The sequence below is a fragment of the Melanerpes formicivorus genome, unplaced genomic scaffold (genome assembly GCF_026170545.1).
Source record: "Melanerpes formicivorus ecotype bairdi unplaced genomic scaffold, bMelFor1.0.p_v2 SCAF_27, whole genome shotgun sequence".
NCBI lineage: Eukaryota > Metazoa > Chordata > Aves > Piciformes > Picidae > Melanerpes > Melanerpes formicivorus.
In genome coordinates, this window is record NW_027142379.1 from 7806369 (window position 1) to 7830686 (window position 24318).

The window sequence follows — 24318 nt, forward strand, 5'->3', positions numbered from 1 at the left end:
GATCTATACTGCATTTGGTGTCAGCTTCTAGGGGACTGCAGCAAAGGTGGCAAATTGTTCCAGTGACACACAGGGTTAGATCTAGAGTGTTAAATCTGTGTGCTGCTCAACACTTAATGAAAGTAAAAGCAGATGTGCTGCTGAGCAATTCCTGTGACCTGTACAGATTTAATGGCATATGAAATTACTCTTTTTCAGCTCAGTGCAGAATTGTTTGCTGCTTTTTCTTTCTTTCTTTCTTTTTTACATTTTATTTATTTTAATGCTGTAGGCCATCTCCAGGCTTTTGAAGTTATTTTCCTGGCAGGATTCCTGCACGTAAAAGACAATGTGTTCAGAGGATGATGTTTATTCAGGCAGAAGAGTTTCTGTTTCTTAGTAACTTTTTTGCATATATCCCTCTTTGTTCCATAGCATATTCCTCTTCCTTCCAATGGTTTTCTCTTGGCAATTCAAAGCAAGCAGCATGCTGCATGAAGCATCCTCTTTTGCTTCCTAGCCAACCTGGGCATTAGTGACAGCTCCTTTGGGGTCAAATATTCCCTTATGTTTCCTGTGAGCTGTAAGATTCTGGATCCACACCTCTTGATTTATTTATTCCCCCTCCCCCCCCCCTTCATCTTTGATGTAACACTCAAAATGTTTAGATCACTGCCTTGTTTTCTTCTGTTTGTTTTGCAGTAAAGCTGAATGCAGTTTGGTAATTTAGATTGGACCCCTCTTCCTGCCTATTAGTGCAGCACCCAGTTATTTGCAGCATGAGGTGGTAGTGTCATGACTGTGTAAAGAAGAACCTGAATTTCCTATTGTCTTCTTTACAAATGCCTCTCCTCATATAGTTACATTTTTTTCCTCTCTCTCTCTTTCCTCTCTCTCTCTCTTTTTAAGTTGCAGGCTTTTGTCTAGTTTGCCAATAGCTGTATTGCTACAAAAGCAGCAGCTTGTGTTCAGTGTGCACATTGCAGAGATGTTTGTGCAGTTCAGGTTAAGCTGTAGCTGCTGCCCGTGCTCAATGGGTGGCTTACTAAGAGTCAGACAGAACAATGACTATAGAAGATTTCTTTGTTTCTTACTGTGCCATTCAGGGAAGGACGACAATGGTCACCCTAAATATTTAATTCAAACATTAATTAATTTAAAAGAACAAAACAACAACCCTTAGTTCCCCCTGGATTACATTTTTTGTGTCTGGGTTTCAGCTGATGCATGCTGGTGTAATAAGGTACTCCTCTCTGAGGGGGAAAAAAAAAGCCTTTAAGATTTTTACCTGGGAGGCATTGGATAATATTTGATGTCAGGCTTTAATCTTTCCATATTTTCCTTGCAGCTTTAAAGCTGTGGTTGTTAAAACACATTAATTGGTCTCTTTATAGATTGTTTCCTTTTCAAATTGGGGCAAGGTTAGTGTGCTAAGAGTAAGTGATGCACTGAGAGCTGCATAGAACCATCAACTAACACAGGTCCTCAGCAAACTTATTCTTGAGTTAGGACATTTCTTGATCACTGTTTTTTTTTTCATACTAGTTATTCAGAATCTTGACTCCTCTCTGGCTGAGATGAGAGAGCTACAACTTAGCAGAGGTGCCAAAGCCAATTTGCAGATGTGTGTTCTCTTGGCCCCTGGATAAATGTGAATGCAAATCCATAGCTGCTAAGCATACAAGCAACACGTGGATGTATAATACATTAAGGGTTAGGAGTTAACACAGTAATTCATGACTAATGTGCTAGTTGCTAAAGAATGTGATTTTACTCTAAAAACCAGGAATAAGGTTGTGGGTTTGGTTTTTTTTTTTTTTGCACTAACTTCCACCCTCTCCTACTTTAATGATTTGAGTGATCTTTATTCTTGTCAAACTGCTGTAGCTGGTTCTTTGTTACTCCTGACAACTTGCCTTTTTAGAAGGTAGTAACTTTTCCCCTTTATTTTGAACTACTTGGAGTCTGTTACAAAACAAGGAATGACTTCCCTCACATTAAACCAGCACAATACCAAGCACATCTGTTGCATCTTCCAGCTGTAATTACCTTCTTGCCAAAGAGCAGAGCTGCACTTGCATGACCTAGTTTGCCTCACAACCCTTGTAATATTTTAATGCCTGTGTGCTTCCAAGGGGAATTTGAAAACACCAGTGTATAGTAAATGTTCCTACAACTCAAATCCAGGTATCCTTGATTGCATTCTGTTCATAAGCAGCAAGACAGGAAAAGCACATGTGTCATACATTAACAAAGCTGGCCTGACTCATCAGTATTCAGTTGGACCTGATGTGTTGTTTTCTGTGTGGCTTGGGGCTTTTTTTGTGTAGTCAAGACCATTGTAGTGTTTGAAAGCTTATCCTTTCTTTTGATTCCAATAACACCCCCACACACACACATTTGCATGTAGAAAACTGATTTTTAGTGGCATCCCTTAAATATTAGAATCCTGAAGATGGGGTATTGCCTAAAGGTCCCTTCAGAGCATCGGAATGGAGTCAGGAGAATGAGTAGCTACTTCTTCTTGCAGGAAACAAGATACCAGTTGCTTCAGCTGCGGCCTGCACAGCGAGCATCATGGATTGGTTATGCTATTGCTTACCATCTGCTGGAAGACTATGAAATGGCAGCAAAAATTTTAGAGGAATTCAGGAAGACACAGCAGGTAAGAGCAGAATGTGAAATTCTAGTATGGATTGCAGCTTAAGCCAGAAATAAACCCCTGTTTCCTCTCATGATGTGAACTCTTCATAAAGTTTCTTTAGACAAAGCACTTAAATCCCAACCATGTTCTGAGGCTGACCTTTCTCATGTGTCTTGCTTTACTCGGTAGACATCACCTGATAAAGTGGACTATGAGTACAGTGAGCTGCTGCTGTATCAAAACCAGGTCCTCAGGGAAGCAGGACTCTTTAAAGAAGCCTTGGAGCATCTTTGTACCTATGAAAAGCAGATCTGTGACAAACTGGCTGTTGAAGAAACTAAAGGTAATGACTTTTTGAAGATGCATTTGAATATGTAATATACAAGGGGAATGCCTGCCAGCTTTTCCCATCCTTTGGAACTTCATCTTTGATTTGGTTTTAGATTAATTTACTTTGTTCTGCTGTGGTCAAGGACTGCTTGTCTTGCAGGTGTTTGGTCACTGTTATATTCTTCTCCCATAGAATACCCATAGAATACAGACATAGTGTTCTGAAACTTAGGATCTGATGAGTGTTTCAGATGATCCTGAATTATGTCCTGCAATTCTCTTTTGCCCAGGAATTTAGCTTTATGTTCCAGATTTTGTCATTCTCAAAGAGTGAGCTTTTGCTGTTTTCCTTGGCACTAGATACTGCTTATAGTCCTCAAGTTATCCTACCTGAGGGAAGAGAAATCTCTTGACAGAATTACATGTCAGTTGCATGACATAGGGAAAAAGAGAGGTGATGCTGACTCATGTTTTCCTCTGGAAATGGGCTGAGAAAATCTTACCTTAATGACCTCATCTTACCTCTGCTGTGATCTTCTGTTGCTCTTGGCAAATATTAGGTACAGCTTTGTAAAATACAGTTTCCTGTTGAGAAATTGATTTCTCTTGCAACTCCACCATCAGTAAGGTGGTCTGCACAGTTGTTAGGTCTGGACTTCACTTAAAAACAGTTATCTCTTGTGATAGAGCATCATTGTAAGGAAACTTGTTTGCAAAACTTTGACTTTATTGGTCAGATCAATGACTTCCTTTAAAGCATGGAAGGTAGTTTTATGGAATACCAGGCTGAAGAACCATTCTTTATTTGCAGCTCTGTGATTTCACTTTGGTTTTGAAGGTGCTGTATCCCCGAAATACCAATGCACTGCTTTTAATTGCCTTCTGTAGTCAAAACTGTGTGCTTAAGGTAATCAGTCACTTCAGTAAAGGAGGAGAAAAAAAACATGTGCATCTTGCTTTTAACCTTAACTTTTCAAGTTTCAAGAGTTATTTGCCAAGTTGTTGAATCTTACTGTAATTGCACCTCTTGCACAAGGCATTTGTGTTGCCACTGGGATAATTTTTTCCCTTAAGAAAATAGAATCTAGGTGGAGTTAAGGGACATCTAATCTTCTACCCCAGAATGATTAATGTCACACTGCTTCAGTGTCTTGTTTCCTTACTATAAAGTGCTTGGATTTCACACAGGAGAACTCCTGCTTCAGCTTGGCAGACTTGAAGAGGCAGTTGAGGTCTACAAAGGACTGCAAGAAAGAAATCCTGAAAACTGGGCCTACTACAAAGGCCTAGAAAGGGCACTTAAACCAGGTAACCAGTTGATAGGCTGCAAATAAGCTCTTTCTGTTAATTTTAAATGTATGTATGTATCAAAGACTTATATTGCTTTAAGAAATAAATCTCTTACTTAAACATGTCCCCATGTAAGTTTTGCTTTACAGTCATTCTGTCTACGTACTATCATAAGACTTTTGTTTCAGAAAGGGTGGAAGTATTTCTCATATTGTTATTGCCCTGCCTTATTTAAGGCAAAAGCAACAACAAAAAAAAGCAGTACTCTTTGTGCAAGGTTGAAAGAAGATAAATATTCCTTAGAAGACAGTGTAAATTTAGCATTTTACTGTTTGTTTTGTCTTAGTTTTATCTTGTAAGGTAATGCAGGTTTGGGAAAAATAAACATGAGACTCTCCTGAATAGTTTTCTATGAATATCTTAGCACAGGCAGGAACTCTTTGAGATGAGATAAGCAGTTAATCTATTTCTGCTGGAAGAAGAATGTACAGATACTGAGTACCTGAAGTGTATGGCAGCTTTAGAAAGAGTAAAATGGAAGTTCCTGCCCTGTAGGAAGTGTGTATCCATTAGTTCTCTATCTTCTGATTCTTAACCAAATAGAAGTCACTTCCCTGCCACCACCCCCACCCTTTCTTTCCAAAAAGGAAGGAGAAAGTAAAACTGTACAATTCTGTTCCAGCTAACATGATGGAGAGGTTAAAGATCTATGAAGAGGCCTGGACTAAATACCCAAGGGGACTAGTTCCAAGAAGATTGCCTTTAAACTTTTTGTCGGGTAAGTGCTTTTTTCCTGAGCAGGTAGCGACCGCCAGTTTTGTTTCTTAGATACTAATGTTTTCACAGCGTAAGCACCCTGCAACTGATGAGTAATGTGTGGTAAAACAAAATCAACAGGTCTTTTTCCTCTCAAGGTGAAAAGTTTAAGGAATGTCTGGACAAGTTTCTAAGGATGAATTTCAGCAAAGGTTGCCCACCAGTTTTCAATACTTTGAGGTCATTATATAAAGACAAGGAGAAGGTAGGTTGTTACTCAACTTCTTATCTTGCACCTAACCCTTCTACCAGTAAAGAGATGAAGGAAGCTTTATTTTGTTGTATATGATGGCCTAGTATTTCTAGAAGAAAATCAAGTGCAAGCCTGCCTTGGGGCAGGTTGGTAAATGTGGAAAACTAAGATTTTCTTCTTATAAGATGCCTAAGTGTTAATGGAGGGAGGTTAATGGGGGTGTTAAAAAGGGAGGTGAGATTGAATGCCTTCCCATATGTATTGTAATTCAGGACATTGCAGATTCCTCTCACCAAAAATAACTGGTTTGGGTAACACAGAGTAGTTTAAATTGAAGTAAAATGCCATCTTGCCCACAGAATTTGATTTGTTTTTGTCATCTTGCATGTGTAGGTGGCAATCATAGAAGAGCTTGTGATAGGTTATGAAACCTCTCTACGAAGCTGCAGGTTATTTAACCCAAATGGTGAGTGCAACGGCTGTCATACTTCATGGAAGGGAAGTAGTGTCTAGTGTAAGCACTATGTGCCCATCCAGAGAGGGGGACTTCATGGGAAGTGATGAAATTGTGATGTGAGGGGGTTTCCTTTTCTTTCTTTGTGCCTTTCTGTGTTTTTCCCCCCTGAACCATAGCAATCCTTAGAATGGACTTAAGCTGTCAAATATTAAGTCTCTATTCAAAATCTAGTCACTTCTTTTTTTTTTCCCCCCTGGATCCACAAATCTGATCATTTCTTTGCAGTTTGGAGGTCAAATATTCCATTTACAAGCCTTGATTTTTATCACTGTTCAGGAAATTGAAATCTGAATGCTACATTAAATGCTTCATTACAGAATTGTCAAATGAAGAGGAATAGGTACTGATAGGACAGTCTTCAGTGGAGCTTTTGCTGGGACTGGGTTTTGTGTCCTTGGGGGTTTTGTTTGAGACTAAAAAAACCTGTTTTCCAGGTTTTGACTAACAACTGTTTTATTGTGAGGTATGGTTCTAAATGCATTCAAGCCAGGCTTCATTGTTTCCTCTCTGGCAGCTCTTTTTTTCAGTCACTTGCCCAAGCATTTCATAACAAAATCTCCCAGAAAAGAACCTCTGCATAGAGTATCAGCAGTGGCTGGTCTTGAAATGTTAGATTTATTATAATGGTGTAATAATTAACATAGCATGAATCACAATGTATGTTAAAGACATTTTTAAACTGAAGCTATTACCACTTAACTTTCCTGCTTTGCAGAAACACCAATGCAATGCTTCATTATGACATTCTCAGCTCAGTTGCCTTGAATTTAATGCTACAGGCTACAGTATAGCCACTTAATACCTGCTTCAATTTGTCCAGGCCTTTCAAGCATATTTGTACTTCTCTGATGTAAGGAAGTTGCTTACCACTATTTCAGCTGAATTCAGTGTTTGCTTTGCTGTTAAATTGCATTCACAATCTTCTGCTACCTCTAAAATGAGTAAATGCATTTAATTGCGTGGTTAAGTTGTATCTTAAACTGAAGAAACAGAATCTTTTGGTAAGACTATGGAGTGCCCACACCCTTTTTTTTTTTCTCCTTTCAAGGTGCTATGTTTCATAGTCAAAATTGAGTGGTGAACTTAACTTTTAATGCTAATTAGTAGTAGTTTTGGATTTTAGACAGGGAGCTCTGACTTTCAAAACTGACTCGTGCATAGGACTGTTCTCAAGGATAACTTCAGGCAAACAGTGATGGTAAAGTTGTCAGAAGTGGAGGCAATCTTTTTCAAGCTGGAGTTTGGAACAGACAACCTGTCTTACTTAAAAACATTCAGGTCTATGGGTTGAAAACATGTCCATACTGCAATCCTCTGTGTAGTTAGGGTGCAACACCTGTGTTTGGTAGGACATTTGCTATACCCTTCATCTAAACCAGTTTTAAATAAGAGCTCAGCCTTGCACATCTGACTGCCCTGATTTAAGGGCCTAGTTGAAACAAAATGCAAAACTCTTCTGACCCACTGTCTCACAGGATGTCAGGGGTTGGAAGGGACCCAAAGAGATCATTGAGTCCAACCCCCCTGCCATAGCAGGACCATACAATCTAGCTCGGGTCACAGAGGAACGCATCCAGATGGGTCTTGAGAAGTATATTCCACAACCTCTCTGGGGAGCCTGTTCCACTGCACTGTGACCCTTACAGTAAAGAAGTTCCCCCTTGTGTGTAGGTGGAACCTCCTGTGCTGCAGCTTACATCCATTGCTTCTTGTCCTCACTTTTCCTTTCTTTGAAAACCACAATCTAAGAAGGGAGAAGCATACACTCAGGTCTTGGCAAACCATTGGCTTACTTGGTCCAAGAGGGTTGGAAGCCCTCCCAGGCCTGGTGCTTTTAAAATACTGAACAAACTTACTCCCCCCATTTTTCTCCCTCCAGACGATGGTAAAGAAGAACCTCCAACCACTTTACTCTGGGTCCAGTATTATTTGGCTCAACATTATGATAAAATTGGACAGCCAGCCCTGGCTCTAGAATATATAAATGCTGCTATAGAAAGTACTCCCACTTTGATAGAACTCTTCCTTGTGAAGGCAAAAATCTACAAGGTAAGTGTGGCTTCTTGTTAGTGACCAAATGTTATTCATTTGTTATGATCAAAGACTTTTACATGTGCTCATGCTTTCCTGTAATACCTTTTTGATGTGAACATTGAAGTGTTGAGCTGATGTTAAGCCAGAGACAGGGAGAATCCATGGAAAATTACTTAGTGAGTTTCTAGATAAGGCTATTGTTTGTCTGCTTGGGTCTTTTACTGTATATGAATAAGTCAGTAGAGGACAAATGCACTGCAAAATGTGAATCCTTAGTTTTTGTGTTAAAAATCCCAGGAATAAATTGAGTTGATCTTTTAAAGATCCTTCACCTATTCTTACTCTTCAGTTTCTCAACGACACTGAGGAGTTGTATCAGAATGGGATTGTCCAAATTGTCCTTTGAAAAACCTCTAGTGCCCAAACCCTGTAGAGGGAAAGTAATTTTGTTGCCTTCCCCCCCACCCCTTAAAGATCTGTTGCTTCCTTGAAGAAAGCTGTTTATAAAAGAAAAAAAGAAGCCTAAAACACTTTAATTATTTCAATGAGTAGCTAAAACATGCATTTCTTATAATTACTGCCTCTAACTTGATCCTTCTGTCTCTTTAAGCATGCTGGAAATATTAAAGAAGCTGCAAGGTGGATGGATGAGGCTCAGGCTTTGGACACAGCAGACAGATTTATCAACTCCAAATGTGCAAAATACATGTTGAAAGCAAACTCCATTAAAGAAGCAGAAGAAATGTGTTCTAAATTTACAAGGGTTAGTTGCTTTGTAACTACAGCTCTTTTTGAATAATGTGGGCCCAGTCTTCATGTGGAATAATTCTGTGCTAACTTCCCACTCACCTTTGGTATAATCTTTAAGTTCTGGTATTGGAGCAACTGTGATTGCTTGCTTCACTAATGGTATTCAGTATAAGGGTGTGAATTAATCTTGGATAAGAAATATTTAAGTGAAAGCTCTAAACCTTGGATTTGATCACTTTTGCCAGGTAGGAAAAAAAACCAGACCATGCCAGCTTTGGGGATAACTTCTCAGAAGATTAGTGGCTTTTCAAAGTAGTCTTTGGGCTTACTGTTAAGTCTACAGGATTGAAAGATCTGTCAAAGCTGCTCACTTCTCTTGTTTTTCTCTAGTGATTGTAAGCTAGAGGATTCTCTTGGGGAAAAAAAAATTCTGTGTGGCTGCTAGGTGAGAGGCTAAGATGTCTTCCTTTGTGGACAGACTTTCATCCCTAAGGCCATGTTCAACAGAGGTGAAGGAAACCTGCATGTTAGGAGCGGTTTGTGGGTCTGTTGTCTGGTTTATTGCTCTTCTGGCTGCTTACCCATGACCAATTAGTCTACAGAAGAAGCTTGCACTATGCAAACTTAATTTCATGCATTGGTTTTTGTCCCTGCAGTGGCCAGCTGTGATAGATGTGATGGTCTCAGGCACTAGGTTGTATTTATTGACTTCTGTTGCTGTTATTCCTTTGTAACTGAAAGTTAACACAGCTCAGTGGAGACTTTCCAGAGTATCTGGGGAATAATAGGTTTGGAATACAGGCAGAATCACTTATGAGTTGACAGTGAGAGGCAGGCAGCAAGCTCCTGGGATCTACCTGCAGAAGTACAGCCTTTTTCATATGTTGTCCCATTTTTCTCTTTTCTCTTGAAGAGCAGGAGAATCCCTGAGGTAAGGTGGGTTGAATGGGGCAGAGGACAAGTGTTCATAAGGGGAGGGCTGTGGGCTGTGCAGGCAAACACCAAGAAAGGGGAAGTTCTGCTTTCTATAAGCTCAGTAGCTTTATGTGGAGTTTTGGATGCAAAACTTGTATGAATTTAGGTTAATTGACCTCTCTCTATGCCTTAAGCAGCTTTAAGATGGTGTCAAAAAAAAGCAAGCATACTAGTTACCCAGAGCTGAACTTTAAAAGTACAATTTGATGATGCTGCTCTATGTGTAATCTTTTTTTCATCTTCTTTTGATCTTCTGTCTGGCACTCAAATACCAGCTTCTTAATTAAAAACCAATTATTAAAGCAGACCTGAAGTAAGCACAGTGCCAGTCAACTAAAAATGTTTCTGATGTATAGCTGCCTAAATCAGACTAGTTTGAAAACTGCCTTTCTCTCCCATTTTGGGGGGGGTGAATTCTTTTTACCTTTCCATTTGAATATTATCTGTCATTTCCCTAGCTTTGGCTCTTTGGCTGATTCCTGAATTAGCCTGGTTTTGGTGAGAGCAGAGTAAAGTCAGGATGGCAGCATCCACCCCACGTGGCTGATTATACCATTAAGCTTGAGTGGCATGTGATAAGTTCTACAGATCTGTGCAAGTTCTATATAAATACCATATTTGAAAGACAACTGACCTGTTATTTTTTAATTGGGTGTCAAGGCTACCAGCTTTCCTTTTGCTTTGCCACTGCTTTTTACTACTGATCACATTAAAAAATAACCTATTTCTCCTGTCAGTCACTAGTTCAGCTGAAATCAGCAGGTCCCTGGAAGGCACAGATGTTAAAACAGGAAAGAAGAAGAAAAAGACTCCTGCAGTTGCCATTGTCATGCCACAGGCTACAACTTTTCTGTCTCTTTTTCTTCATGCAGTGCACACCACATTATAAAAGCACTGAATGAATGTCTCTTGTATCCTACAGATGAGCTGTGGTCACAGTTAAAATGTCACTGCCTGGCTATTAATTATTTATTTCTGACTCATCATGGAAGTGCAACATAGAAGAATGGTTTTATTATTACTCTGATTTTGTTACTCTTGTTTTATTACTCTGATTTTATTACTCTCATTTTTTTTAATCATTATTATTACTCTCTTCTTATCACTATTATTACTCTTAATGAACAAAACAAATCAATCTTCACTGCAGCGTTTCTGACTTTCAGGACTCCAGTTTTGAAACTGAGCCTTCTTTTGATGGCCACCTTATCTGTGCTATCAAAAGATAGAAAAAGATAAAAGATTGGGGGGAAAAAAAAGGGCAGTTAACAAATGGAATGGGCTTCATTAATTATCTTTCTTTTTTAATTAAATGAGCTGCTTTTACTTTCAGGAAGGAACCTCGGCAGTAGAGAACTTGAATGAAATGCAGTGCATGTGGTTCCAGACAGAATGTGCTCAAGCTTACAAAGCAATGAACAAATTTGGAGAAGCACTTAAGAAATGCCATGAAATTGAGAGAGTAAGTATCTAGTTAAGCTCCCTAGGTTGGAGAACACTAGCTTCAGTTTATTGTGCTGACACCTTTCCTTTCAGAGCAGTAAGAATATACTTCTTGTAGCTTTAGAAGAGATTTCATTGGTGTTGGTTACTGGGGAGCTGATAAAAGTGCATTTCCTTTTGAAAATGTCACTAGAAAATAATTTGAAGGTACAGTGAAGATCAGAAGGCTCTCAGAAATAATGCTATTTTTTGCCAGACTGCATAGAATCATAGGGGTGGAAGGAACCTCAAGGATCATCTAGTCCCAAGCTCCCTGCTGTGGGCAGGAACACCTCACACTACATCAGGTTTCTCAGAGCCACATCCAGTCTGGCCTTAAAAAAGATGAAAGTAGCTATATGTGTACCTTGGGTCCAAAGTATGTGTACCTTGGGTCCAAAACCTACATGGCTGAGCTGACAAGTCCAGCATGGAAGTAAGGCAAAGATGTCAGTTTGGTGGTGGTTAATCCTCTGTATTTTAGAAGGAGAGAATGAATGTAAAAAGCTACCAAAAGCACTAAATACATTTTCCCTTTAAAGAAAAATATATTAAGCTACAGTTGAAAAGAGGATATGAGAACTAGAAAGGCTTCTTAATTACAAATTTCATCAAAAATGGGGAGAGGATACTTGCACACTAAATGCAGATTCATAGTGAAGCAAACTTAAGTAATTTGAATGCACAACTACTGAAAAACAAGAATGTCTTGGGATTTATTTATGGGTTTCATTTAAGCAGATTAGGGTCCAGGAAAAAGGCCAGACAGCTGATGTGCAAATAGGTTTGCCAGGACCATATTCTGTTCACACCAGTCCTTTAAATAAATGGGTGTAAAGTCCTTTTTAATAGATTTTATGTAAGAAGCTACTAGTCTTGTACATTGTCTTGTGTACCAGTTGAGGTCAGCAAATAAAGAGCTGACTTAGGCCACCCTAAAACACGTTACTAAGGAATTAAGTCACCATGTTTAACTTATTTATTGAATTAATTGACTGAAGGTGCAGTAAAGATCAGAAGAAAGACAGGCAAATAAGTTGTATTCTGAGACCATCAACAAAGCTTTTGTAAGAGAAAGCAGTGCCTCTTAAATACTCTAGAGATGCCAGTTACACTTAAGGCAGTTGAGTTGATAAAAGGTGCTCCTGATTTCAGAAACACTTCTGGTGTCATCCTTCACACCATAAAGGATCTGAACTGTCTCAGAAAATGAAGGGAGTTTGATCTGTTGAGTTTAATAGCTGGTTCATGGCTGGGAAGACAGAGTAGGAGCAAATAGCAGCTTTTGCAGGAAAAGCAGTTTATCATAGTGATTGCTAAGGCATCTCTCTAGAATCCCCATTGTTTGATATATCATAAGTGATCATAGAAGGGGTGCCTGGACTACTCTGGATTGTCCAATATGAAATGATGAGAGGGTGTGTGAAAAGCGATGTCCAACAGGGTAGTTGGTGAAGGAGGGACAAGAGGAATTCTTTACCTCTGCAAAGTAAGAAAAAGTTTTACATGTAATGAAAGTAGAATAGAATTAACCAGGTTGCGAAAAACCCTTGAGATCATTGAGTCCAACCTATCACCCAACACCATCTAATCAACTAAACCATGGCACCAAGCACCCCATCCAGTCTCTTCCTAAACACCTCCAGTGATGGGGACTCCACCACCTCCCTGGGCAGCCCATTCCAATGGCAAATCTCTCTTTCCATGAAGAACTTCTTCCTAAATCTCCCCTGGCACAGCTTGAGACTCTGTCCTCTTGTTCTGGTGCTGGTTGCCTGGGAGAAGAGACCAACCTCCACCTGTCTGTAACCTCCCTTCAGGTAGTTGTAGAGAGTGATAAGGTCTCCCCTGAGCCTCCTCTTCTCCAGGCTAAGCAACCCCAGCTCCCTCAGCCTCTCCTCACAGGGCTTGTGCTCCAAACCCCTCACCAGCTTTGTTGCCCTTAGTCTCAGGAAAGAAATCTTGGAATCACAGTAGACAGTGCTGCAAAACCTTCTGTAGAGCAGCAGTCAGGAGGACAGTGTTGGTGTGCTGGGTAGAGGCAGCCCCCTTCCGCACCCCTGGCAACAATAAACACTCAGACAAACGGATTGCAAAAGTGATGGAAAGTTTAAATAGAAAGCAGTGAACTTTTACAGAAAAGCAAAAGCACAGTTACAAAGAAAAATCCCCAAACAGACCCAGAGAGATCCCATCCCTACCTGAGGGTACACCCGAGACCCCCAGGGCTCCTTCTTCCCCCTCCCACTGCTAGGCTAGTCTCAGCTGGCCAGATCTGAGACTGCCCATCCCCCTATGGCCTTGGGCCTAGCCAGGCCCAAAGGCAGGAGACATCTCCCCAGTTACCGGCTGACGGAGGAGGAAGAAAAGAGATAGTGCTAGATTCCGCACTGGATCTTATAGTGGTGCAAAGGATTGTGGTATGAAATACTACATAATTTCCTGTGTCCACCCCTGGGCTGGACTTCTGGACACAGGAAGTAAACACTGCAGGGGGGCACCCAGCTCAAACTGTAACAGTGACTTGAGGTATAGTACTTCTATTACATAAATCTGTTGTACTGTTCACATCTGAGTACCACGCATTATCCTGCTAGTAAAATACATGCCATGGAGTAACTCTGGCATGAAGAGGCTGCAATTAGCTTGTCCTGCCTACTATTCAGCAGCAGCTTTGACAAGCAACAGCTGAGTTCAGGATATAGTTGTATGAGATCATAACTACTGGAGAAGCTGAACAGGGGAAGACTTTTTACCACTTCTCAAACAAACAAGGGGACAGCAGGTGACGGTGAGGGAAGCAGATCTTGAACAACAGGAAGTGGATTTTTAAGTGTGAAATTCAATGGAAGTGAAGTGTGAATATTTAATGGAAGTGAAAAATAAGGATTTGACTGGGAAAAAAATGAAAAAGAGGAGTTCACAGAAATGCTGTTTAAATACAGTGAGTGTCCCTTAAGCTGCAAATGGTTAGGGGATGGTTACTGCTAGGAGATAGAAATAAGTGTATGTTGCTTCTGACCTAAGGTCCCTTCTGTTCTTCTTACTGACTTTGTTTTTGGAGGGCTTTGAGAACTTGCATTTCTGAAAGTCAGGGTGCATTTGTCAGAGAGCAGGCTTCCACTGCAGCCTTCCTTTGGAGAGCGTGTGTGTTGAAGTCAAGGCTGAGACCTGTGCTTTGTTGGTGCTTGCTATCTAACGTGCTGTCGTGTCATGTTAGCATTTTGTAGAGATCACGGACGACCAGTTTGACTTCCACACTTACTGTATGAGGAAGATTACCCTTAGGTCTTATGTGGACTTGTTAAAACTAGAAGATGTCCTTCGACAACATCCGTTCTACTTCAAAGCAGCGCGCATCGCCATAGAGATCTATTTGAAACTCCACGACAACCCCTTGACGGATGAAAACAAAGAGCATGAGGCTGACACAGGTATTCAACCTTCAGGATTTCATTGCATGTGCAGGGTCACTAATTAGAGGGTGTTTTCTGAAGAACCAGCATTCTTTGTAGCTGTTAAAGGTAGTAGCCAAAAATTTGTGAGAGCTTTGTCACAACCCAGAATCAGCAAATTGTGACTTTGCATGTGAAAGTAGAACTGGACTGGGATAGGAATGGATTTGGACTGGGATAGGAATGGATTTGGACTGGGATAGGAATGGATTTGGACTGGGATAGGGATAGAATTAACCAGGTTGGAAAAGACCTTTGAGATCATCAATTCCAATCTCTCACCCAACACTATCTAATCAACTAAACCATGGCACCAAGTGCCCCATCCAGTCTCTTCCTAAACACCTCCAGGGATGGTGACTCCACCACCTCCCTGGGCAGCCCATTCCAATGGCCAGTCACTCTTTCTATGAAGAACTTCTTCCTAACATCCAGACTAAGATGTTCTGTTGAAAGTTAAACTAAGATTATAATGATTATAAACCAGTTATGGGTTTTGTAGCTACTGTTGTAATCCTGAAGTGAAAACATGTTTGTGTTATGAAGTGGCTGAGAAAAGATGGAATTCTCCTGGTGGTTGGTTCATGAAGTAACAGATTGAAGCAGATGTGTTTGGTGGTAACTCCAAGCATTACAGTATCACACTTAGGTTGGAAAGGACCTCGAGGATCATCGAGTCCAACCTATCAACACAGACCCCATGACTAGACCATGGCACCAAGTGCCACGTCCAATCTCCTCTTGAACGCCTCCTGGGACGGCAACTCCACCACCTCCCTGGGCAGCACATTCCAATAACGAACGACTCACTCGGTGAAGAACTTCCTCCTCACCTCGAGTCTAAACCTCCCCTGGCACAGCTTGAGACTGTGTCCCCTTGTTCTGGTGCTGGTTGCCTGGGAGAAGAGACCACCCCCTTCACGGCTACAACCACCTTTCGGGTAGTTGTAGAGGGCAATGAGGTCACCCCTGAGCCTCCTCTTCTCCAGGCTAAGCAACCCCAGCTCCCTCAGCCTCTCCTCATAGGGCTTGTGTTCAAGGCCTCTCCCCAGCCTTGTTGCCCTTCTCTGTACACGCTCAAGTATTTCGATGGCCTTCTTAAACTGAGGGGCCCAGAACTGGACACAGGACTCAAGGTGTGGCCTAACCAAAGCAGAGTACAGGGGCACAATGACTTCCCTGCTCCTGCTGGTCACACTATTCCTAATGCAGGCCAGGATGCCATTGGCCCTCTTGGCCACCTGGGCACACTGCTGGCTCAGTATACAAAAATGTGACCATGCAGCAACTTAAATTTTATTATCTCTTCCCTCATACAAAAATGTTTACCTCAGTCAATCTCTTTTTCCTCTCTGATTGGAGAGCAACTTAAGTGATTTAGCTTGAGGGACCTCAAATGCTATGAATAGAGACTATTGAATACTTCAAGAGGAATTGGCTAGGTTTTAGTATTTCTCATCTCAGTTCCGTTGTGGCTTCAGGTTCATATTGAGACATGTAGAAGTGTAACAGAATTTCTTGTAACCACCTTCTGATGTGTTTTAATTCTCCATGCTTTAATTGGAAGGAGGAGAGGATCTGAACATGAAGGAAATGTAAGATGTCTGTAGGGCACTGAAAGCAAAGCTGGAAGTGTCTGTGCCAAAGTCTGACTATTTCACCCTATTTTTGTTAGACTATTTAATTGCTGCATTAACATAACTCATCTTGTGTAGTGCCTAAGGAATAAATCAACGTGTCTTGATGTGCACTTCTCCACCTGCCATGGGGTCTGTGGAGCTGTGCAGTAATTACTTTGTCCTGCCTTCAGCATGTTGCATGCTGTGGTGCTAATTCCTTTTGCTCTGATTGCACAAAGGAGTTTATGAATTACGAAGAGCAGCACAGACTGTGAGGCAACTTGCTGTCGGTAAATAAGCTTTCAGAAACCTAATGGCAGCATTGCTAGTTAGTGGATAAGGTTTAAAGAAGATGACAGTGTTTGGCAGCTGATTGAGACTTAGCCTTAGACATCAACGTTGTCTGGTTTTGCCCTTTGTGTGTGCGCAGCAAATATGTCTGACAAGGAGCTAAAGAAGCTACGAAATAAGCAGAGAAGAGCGCAAAAGAAAGCGCAGCTGGAGGAGGAGAAGAAGAATGCTGAGAAAGAGAAGCAGCAGAGGAACCAGAAAAAGAAGAAAGATGATGATGATGAAGAAATTGGAGGACCGAAAGAAGAACTTATCCCTGAGAAACTGGCAAAGGTGCTTACTAACACAATGAGTCACAGGCTTGTCTGGGGAAGTCAGTGAGCACACAAACAGTTTGAAAGCTGTTCAGATGACTTCTTGATTTAAAACTAAGGCTTTCCTAGAAATAGTTTGTTGGATCTACTGGCTGATGCCCTGAAATCCCACCTTCTCTGGCTAGTTCTGAAAGGCAGTGATTGAAATCACAGACATTTGCTCCAGGTGGAATTACCCTCATATGTCTATTGCACTAACTTGTTGATTATGCCCTGTTTCTAGTTGACCAGATGGAACTCTTTCTGTTCTGTGTGTAAGGTGATTATTATTAACTCTTTGTGTCCCCTCACAGATTTATTTATTAATTAAGCATAGACAGCCTGTGAAAGTGGAGGGACTGGAACACTGAATGCTCTAATAGTGTTTTCTTGCATTTGTTTTGAATGGGGGAACAACAGAGGATAAAGAAGCTGTTTGGAAATAGTAGTAGACTACACTGAGGTGGATTTTTGGGATCTAGATTAAGAGCTGTGAAGATACAGCAAGGGGGGGTGATCCAGAAGGCTTGTGCTGAAAGTTGTACTGTAAGCAGGAAAGCACTTGGAAAATGTGGGGAAAGATAATGAAAAAATAGGGAAAAAGCTCATTTATAGTAATAGTATTTCCAAGTGCTGATAGATCTGGTATCATAGTATCAGTCAGGGTTGGAAGAGACCACAAGGATCATCCAGTTCCAACCCCCCTGCCATGGGCAGGGACATGGTATTTTCACATTGCACATACAATGACTATTCCTGGCTCTTGAAGGGATGGTATTTGAAAGCTGAGACAGTGAACTTCACTCCAACCAGGGAGCAAGTGGCTGAAACTTGACTGGTTTTCCTGAAACACTTACCCCTAGACTTCTTTGGGTAGGTAGCTTTGCCATTAAAGGCATCCCTGTGAAGTCTGTTCTATTATAGGCTGCAAATAGTTGAAGTGCACAGCTGTGACTGGTGTTTGCAAACTTCTCAAATCATTTTTTTTAATGAAAACTGCTGTGGCACATGGTTAGCAGGAAGTCCTTAAGGTGGCCATCATTGTCTGCAGCTCAGTTATTTGCACTGAAGTGTGTTCCTTCAACATCACTAAATTGGTGCTGACAGGTAGCAGTTAATGTTTTATGTTTGATGCCTGATGAGTAGCTTATGTTCAGAAAAACAAAAATGAAGGGCAACAGATGGTCTTGTTTGACTTAGCCCTAACCTCTTCAGGCAAGATATCCATCTATAAAGGGGCCTTGCACAGAATTAAGTGTGTGTCAAAGCTGTGCATTTACTGGGTTACACTGGCTAAGACCAGGAGGCCTTGATCAATAGCTAGTTACTTCAGGCTGCTGTTAGCATCTCAGCAGGGAATGTCACCATGAGCTGTCAGCTTTCAGGAACCTGTCTGAAGCTCACATAAACAGACTGTCATGAGCATCAAATGCTCTTATGCCACCATCTCAGGTCCATGTAGGAATCATTCTGCCATTATACTCCAGGTGTATGATAGAGTCATAGAATTGTAGAATCAACCAGGTTGGAAAAGACCTCAGAGAACATCAAGGCCAATGTACTACCTAATACCTAACACCCCGTGGCAACTAAATCATGGCCTCAAGTGCCACATCCAAGCCTTTTCTGAACAGTTCCAGGGACAGTGACTCCACCACCTCCCTGGGCAGCACATTCCAATGGCAAATTACTCTTTCTGTGAAGAACTTTCTCCTCACCTCCAGTCTAAACTTCCCCTGGCACAGCTTGAGACTGTGTCCGCTTGTTCTGTTGCTGATTGCCTGGGAGAAGAGACCAACCCCCACCTGGCTACAACCTCCCTTTAGGTAGTTGTAGACAGCAAGAAGGTCTCCCCTGAGCCTCCTCTTCTCCAGGCTGAACCATTCCAGCTCCCTTGGCCTCTACTCATAGGGGTGGGCAACACATCTCCCCAGCCTCATTGCCCTCTGGATGCATTCAAGTGTCTCAATATCCTTCTTAAATTGAGGAGCCCAGAACTGGACACAGTACTCAAGGTGTGGCCTAACCAGTGCAAAGGCTTGTACCTCTGCAGGAAAATGTCATTGGTAACTACCACAAAGCATTTTTTGGGGTGTGACAGCCTGTTTAACACTGTCTATTGAATGAGAGATGCAGCATTTGTAACAGAAGAGGTTCTAAGAGTCTCATGCATTGCCTTACAGGAGACTAACTCTGATATGTCTCAGAAACAGCTAATTCTGTTCTTGGAGAGGTATGAGGTTTAAGCTTTATGACTTAGTTGTGTGTCACTTCCTCGAACCTGTAGGTTGAAGCACCTTTGGAAGAAGCCATTAAATTTCTAACACCCCTGAAGAATTTAGTGAAGAACAAAATAGAGACACATCTTTTTGCCTTCGAGATTTACTTCCGAAAAGGTAGGTGAGAAAATGAGTGAAAGCAAGCCACTTGTGACTCAGAGAGGTGCATGGTAGGAGGAGTCAGTCCCTCCTTAGACACAGCTTTTCATTGGGCCAACACCCCAGCTGTGAGCAGTCTGTGAAAATCCAAAGCTTGAACATTTGGTGACGAGCAGTTTTACTTGTTGTGTTCAAATCACTAAGCAGTGAGTCATAGAATGGTCTGGGTCGGAAGGGACCTCCAAAGGTCATCTAATCCAACCCCCTCTGCAGTAAGCAGGGGCATCCTCCACTAGATCCTGTTGAGTCTGACCTTGGATATCTCCAGGGATGTGGCCATAACCACCTCCCTGGGCAACCTGTTCCAGTGTTCCACCAACTGCACTGGGACTTGAATTAATCCTCCCAGCTTGCATTTGCCCTAATTGTGTGTTTGTATCTATGGTCTGCAGAAGTACATGCTGTAAGGAAGAGACGTACAGCTGCTAATGAGTACTGGTCCTTTGGAACACTTCTGAATTCTTGTCTCAGTTCAGTACACTAAGAATTAAATAAGTAATGAATTAATTAATCATTAAGAAGTTACTATGTTCAAATTGGCTTTCTGGTTTGACAGGCTTACTTCACTGATTAAATAAACACAGTAGAAAAAGTGACTGTCAACAGTACACTCGGCTTTAATTTCCCCTGACCCTTCCAATTTCAAACACTAAGCACTCCTGCAACATAATGCTCTTGGGTTCCAGCCCACAGGGTTTTGAACATTTGCCAACACTTTCTTTTGCAGAGAAGTTCCTTCTGATGCTTCAGTCTGTGAAGAGAGCCTTTGCCATTGATTCCAGTCATCCTTGGCTTCACGAGTGCATGATTCATCTCTTCAGCAGTGGTATGTATGTTTGATGTGACTTCATCCATACAGGCTTCCAGATGATGGCTAACCCACAGAGCAGTCACTGATTTTTAGTTTATGGGCTGTTGGCACAATTAATGCCAAATATTTAATACATGCATTGGAAAGCTTTTTGAGCAACTGATTCATGCTAAAATTAGCCTGTTACGGCTGCAGCTGGATTCAGTACTTATTCCAACAAGTGGTAGTCTTTTGAGGAACCCCACAAACATTGAGTGAAGCAGTGGGAACTGCAGAGTGAGCAGTCTGGCTGTTTTGCTGACAACCTGTGTCAGTGTGTGAGGAGAAGGCTTAGAATTCTGTCCTTTTTGTTAGAGGGTTGGAAGGGTTCTTTGCCTTCCCTTGCCTCAGATGATGGCTACAGATCAGATAAATTCAGGAACAGACTTACATGACCTCAGTCTTTGAGCCTAATAAATTTTAATCAGTAAGGAGGGTGTATTGGAGTAACAAGGCCTTGGCTTTTTCTATGCATCAGAAACCAGTCCCAGTTAAGCTTTTTCCAACCAGATCCAGTCAGCTACCTTTTGAATTCCATGCATCTTCCATTGAGGGCTTGTGTGCTGTTGGGTTTCTTTCCAATCGAATCAATAGTGTAAATGTGACAGGTATTGAAATAAATGCATGAAGCAGATGCTAGTGTGATTACCTGTGCTCACCTCAATGAACTGCTTCTTTTGTTTTTTCTTTCCCAATTTAACAGTATCTGAAAGTAAGGATCTGCCTGATGCAGTTAGAACAGTGTTAAACCAAGAAATGAATAGGCTTTTTGGAGCAACTAATCCAAAGAACTTCAATGAAGCTTTCCTTAAAAAGAACTATGACTCATTACCACATAGGTTATCAGGTATTTTACCTTGCTCCTTTTTCTGCCCTGCTTCTGTACTCTCTGTGCTCACCTAACAATGGCACCACTGATGTAAAAAATCACTCTTTCAGCCAGGAATGCTTTTCTTCTCTGGGCTTGTGGTTTTGTGACAATGTCTCTGTGGTTTTCTTCACATTTCTTTTCTGTATGCTGCTAAAATAGCACTTTTTGGACCTCTCTGCCCTGCTCTTGTATTCCTGGTGCATGCTGAATGGATCATAAGAGTGTCACTGTAGGTAGTGCATCTGTGAAATGGTTGGTATGAGTATGGGAAGCAGCATTTCCAAGTGGCAAAGTCTTTTTGATGTGTGTATTTGAAGAGGCTGGCAGCCAAGAGAAATGTGCTGAGTGTGCAACAAGCCAGGCAGCACCCAGAGGTACTGGTGTGCCTGGCAAGAGGAGCTTAGATGGTGCTGGTTTCCCCTCTTACAAGGGGCTGGCTGTTGTGGCTCAGTCTGAACTCAGACCTGGCTACAAAAAGCAGTGGGTTTGCTCCTGCATCTTTCCTGGCATAAAGTCCCTTCAGCTGCACCTGTGCCCTGGGATTTGGGACTCTGCTGGGTGTGTTCTGACCCCATATTATAACAAGAGCTCTGTGTGCACATCTCCTCTGTGCTCTGGTTTCTGTGTGAAGATGTCAGCAGTGGTGCTGGAGGGAGGTGTGATGTGTTGCAGCAGGTCTGATTTATCCTCACTGGCTGGGATTCCACATTACCAAATGCTTTTACCCTGCAGTACAGGAAATGCTTATTTGTTTTAATGCTTTGCCTAGCATTGCCTAGCAGACTTAAAGCTGCCCTCCTGCTTGCTTGCTCAGGTGTCAGGCTTCAGTGCTTGAAGTGGTTCCATTTTGAAGTGCTGCTGCAGAGTTCAGTGTCCCCTTTGTGTTTGTATATAAGACACTTGTGGTCATGCACTGAGTGATGAAACTTCTTTTTGCCTCTTTTAGCTGCCAAAATGATGTACTATTTAGATCCTTCCAGTCAGAAAAGGGCAGTGGAGCTGGCAATGACCCTGGATGAATCCCTCATTAACAGAAATCTTCAGGTAACAGGGATCTATCAATTATTGACAACTTCTGGTATATCTCTGCTAGCTTTATGCTAATTATGGAGGTGAGAGGAGGCTGAAACAATTGCTGTCACTTAGAGTAAGCTGTGAGAGGAGGGGATATTGGGTTCACCTGAACTATTTAGTGTCCTTTTCACCCATTTAAATTACTTTAGTTCTGTTCTAGTATGAGAATACCTAGCTAGCAGCAAAACCATGTAATGGGAAAGTTTATTGAACACAAGAACTGATGTGCTAAAGCTGCCCAGAGAGAGGAGATTGTAGTCTGTACAAGATGGAGCTGTTACACAGACAACACACTCTCTGAAGGCTTTTTATACTCATTCCTCTGCAAGCTGTGTGAATTATCTTAGCTGTAATAAAAGGTGCATATGCACATTTTAGCCTTGGTATGTAGGTAAGTAAAATGCTTATCAAATTTTGGAGCTCTGCTCCATTCTGGCGGTCATGGAACAATCTCTCTGTGCCTTTACCACCATGTGGCTTTCCCTGCTGCCCTACCTTCATCCGGGAAGACACTCAGCTCTGACCTGTGATTCAGTCTTTGACAGAAGATCATTGTCTTGTGGTTTTTGTAAAGAATTAATAGATAGGATTTTTTTTCTTCCTATGAGTTCACACTGGCAGAACCTTACCTGACAAAGAAGAGAAGGAATAAAATGTCCTTTCCTTTTCCTAGTCTTTTCTAAACTGTTTCTGCACCCCAGTCAAACAGTTTCCTTTGGCATCACCATGAGAGTGCCCAGCACATTGAATTCAGTGTTAGAGAGATTCCTTGGCAGGATGTGCAGACTTCAGGACATTTTGTTTCTCCCTGTTCCCCTGGCACTTTATTGTACTCTTTATGACTGTGTGGACTCAAGATATTTTCAGATCTATTGCAAGCAACATTGGTGAACTTGCTAGTAAGTCTCTTATTCTTTGGTGGGCAAAAATCAGCATCCCTGTGGAGATGTGTTGAGCTCAAGAGAACTTCAACTGTGCAGGATTTTAAAATCCACAATAGAATTTTTGGACAAAACAGAGAGGGGGAAAAAGAGACAAGAAAAGGCAATTTGCAATGATTAGTAAACTTGCTTAGGATGTTAAAGAGTCAGGTCTTTTCCCTAGCTGGTTATGGGACACAAACTCATGCTTTCTATATACTAAATACATTTTAGCACATTTCCTAAACTGTTTTCTTGTTTGGGCTGGGGTTTTTGTGTGACTGAGCAGTCACAAAGAGCTTAAGATAGATTATCAATAGCTTTTGAAAACAGCTGCCTTCAACAGCATTCTTTCTGCCTCAGCTGTATTTTTTTTTACCCTAGAGTGAAGTGGAGAAAGATTAAAATGTGGTCAAAAAATGGCTTGGGTGTTTTGGAGGTGTTGCCTTAGTAGGACTACAGGAAGGATTCACTGACAGCAGTTAAAGATAGAATAGAGTAGGAATAGAATAGAGTAGACCAGACCAGACCAGACCGGAAGAGACCTCAAAGATCATCGAGTCCAACCTATCATCCAACACCATCTAATCATGGCACCAAGCAGCCCATTCAGTCTCTTCCTAAACACCTCCAGTGATGGTCACTCCACCCCCTCTCTGGGCAGCACATTCCAATGGCCAATCTCTCTTTCTGGGAAGAACTTCTTCCTAACATCCAGCCTAAACCTCCCCTGGCACAGCTTGAGACTATGTCCTCTTGTTCTGGTGCTGGTTGCCTGGGAGAAGAGACCAAGCCCCTCCTGGCTACAACCTCCCTTCAGGTAGTTATAGACAGCAATAAGTTCTCTGAGCTTCCTCTTCTCCAGGCTAAGCAACCCCAGCTCCCTCAGCCTCTCCTCTTAGGGCTTGTGCTCCAAACCGCTCCCCAGCTTTGTTGCCCTTCTCTGGACACCTTCCAGCAAGATGCAACTGAAAAAGTTTGGTTGAAGAATTCTTGGCGCCATCATGAAGAGTTCTACTGAGCTGCTGGATGGCAAAGTGCCCTAAAAGAGAAGGAGAATCTGAAGGAGTCAAGGCCTTCATTGGGAGGCATTCTTGTGTGCAGAGAGATCAAATTGATTCCATTTTATTTTACTAAAAACCAGCTGTCTCAGGACATATTGCAGGCATAAAGCTGGATACATTTGACCTTCTGCGGATGCCAGTGTCGCAAAGAGTAAATGTGAGGGAGAGGGCTCGGTGGGGAGAACTTCATAACCCCATAGCAGGAGGACAGAGCAGTTAATCTCAGTACACAGAGCAAATAAAACTACAGTAAATGTCAGAGGAGTGGTAAAAGGCTGGCTTGCTATGCTAATGCTAGCATGGCTGGATGTTAAATGCTGCTGGGCTTTAGTGAGGCTCAGCAAGTTGGTTTCTCGTGTTTGGAATGCAAGTC

General features: G+C 41.8%; 1 protein-coding gene across 1 annotated transcript in view; it reads left to right on the forward strand.

Annotated features, from left to right (window-relative positions):
• NAA15 (N-alpha-acetyltransferase 15, NatA auxiliary subunit) overlaps positions 1-24318 on the forward strand; it is a 43953-nt gene that overhangs the window by 16430 nt on the left and 3205 nt on the right. The window contains exons 5-19 of the mRNA XM_068154016.1: positions 2510-2644; positions 2813-2966; positions 4142-4261; positions 4926-5021; positions 5158-5264; positions 5646-5718; positions 7649-7818; positions 8414-8566; positions 10862-10990; positions 14231-14444; positions 16515-16708; positions 19016-19124; positions 19894-19992; positions 20720-20863; positions 21834-21931. Coding sequence (XP_068010117.1) covers positions 2510-2644; positions 2813-2966; positions 4142-4261; positions 4926-5021; positions 5158-5264; positions 5646-5718; positions 7649-7818; positions 8414-8566; positions 10862-10990; positions 14231-14444; positions 16515-16708; positions 19016-19124; positions 19894-19992; positions 20720-20863; positions 21834-21931 — 1995 coding nt within the window. The remainder of the gene's footprint in view (positions 1-2509; positions 2645-2812; positions 2967-4141; positions 4262-4925; positions 5022-5157; positions 5265-5645; positions 5719-7648; positions 7819-8413; positions 8567-10861; positions 10991-14230; positions 14445-16514; positions 16709-19015; positions 19125-19893; positions 19993-20719; positions 20864-21833; positions 21932-24318) is intronic.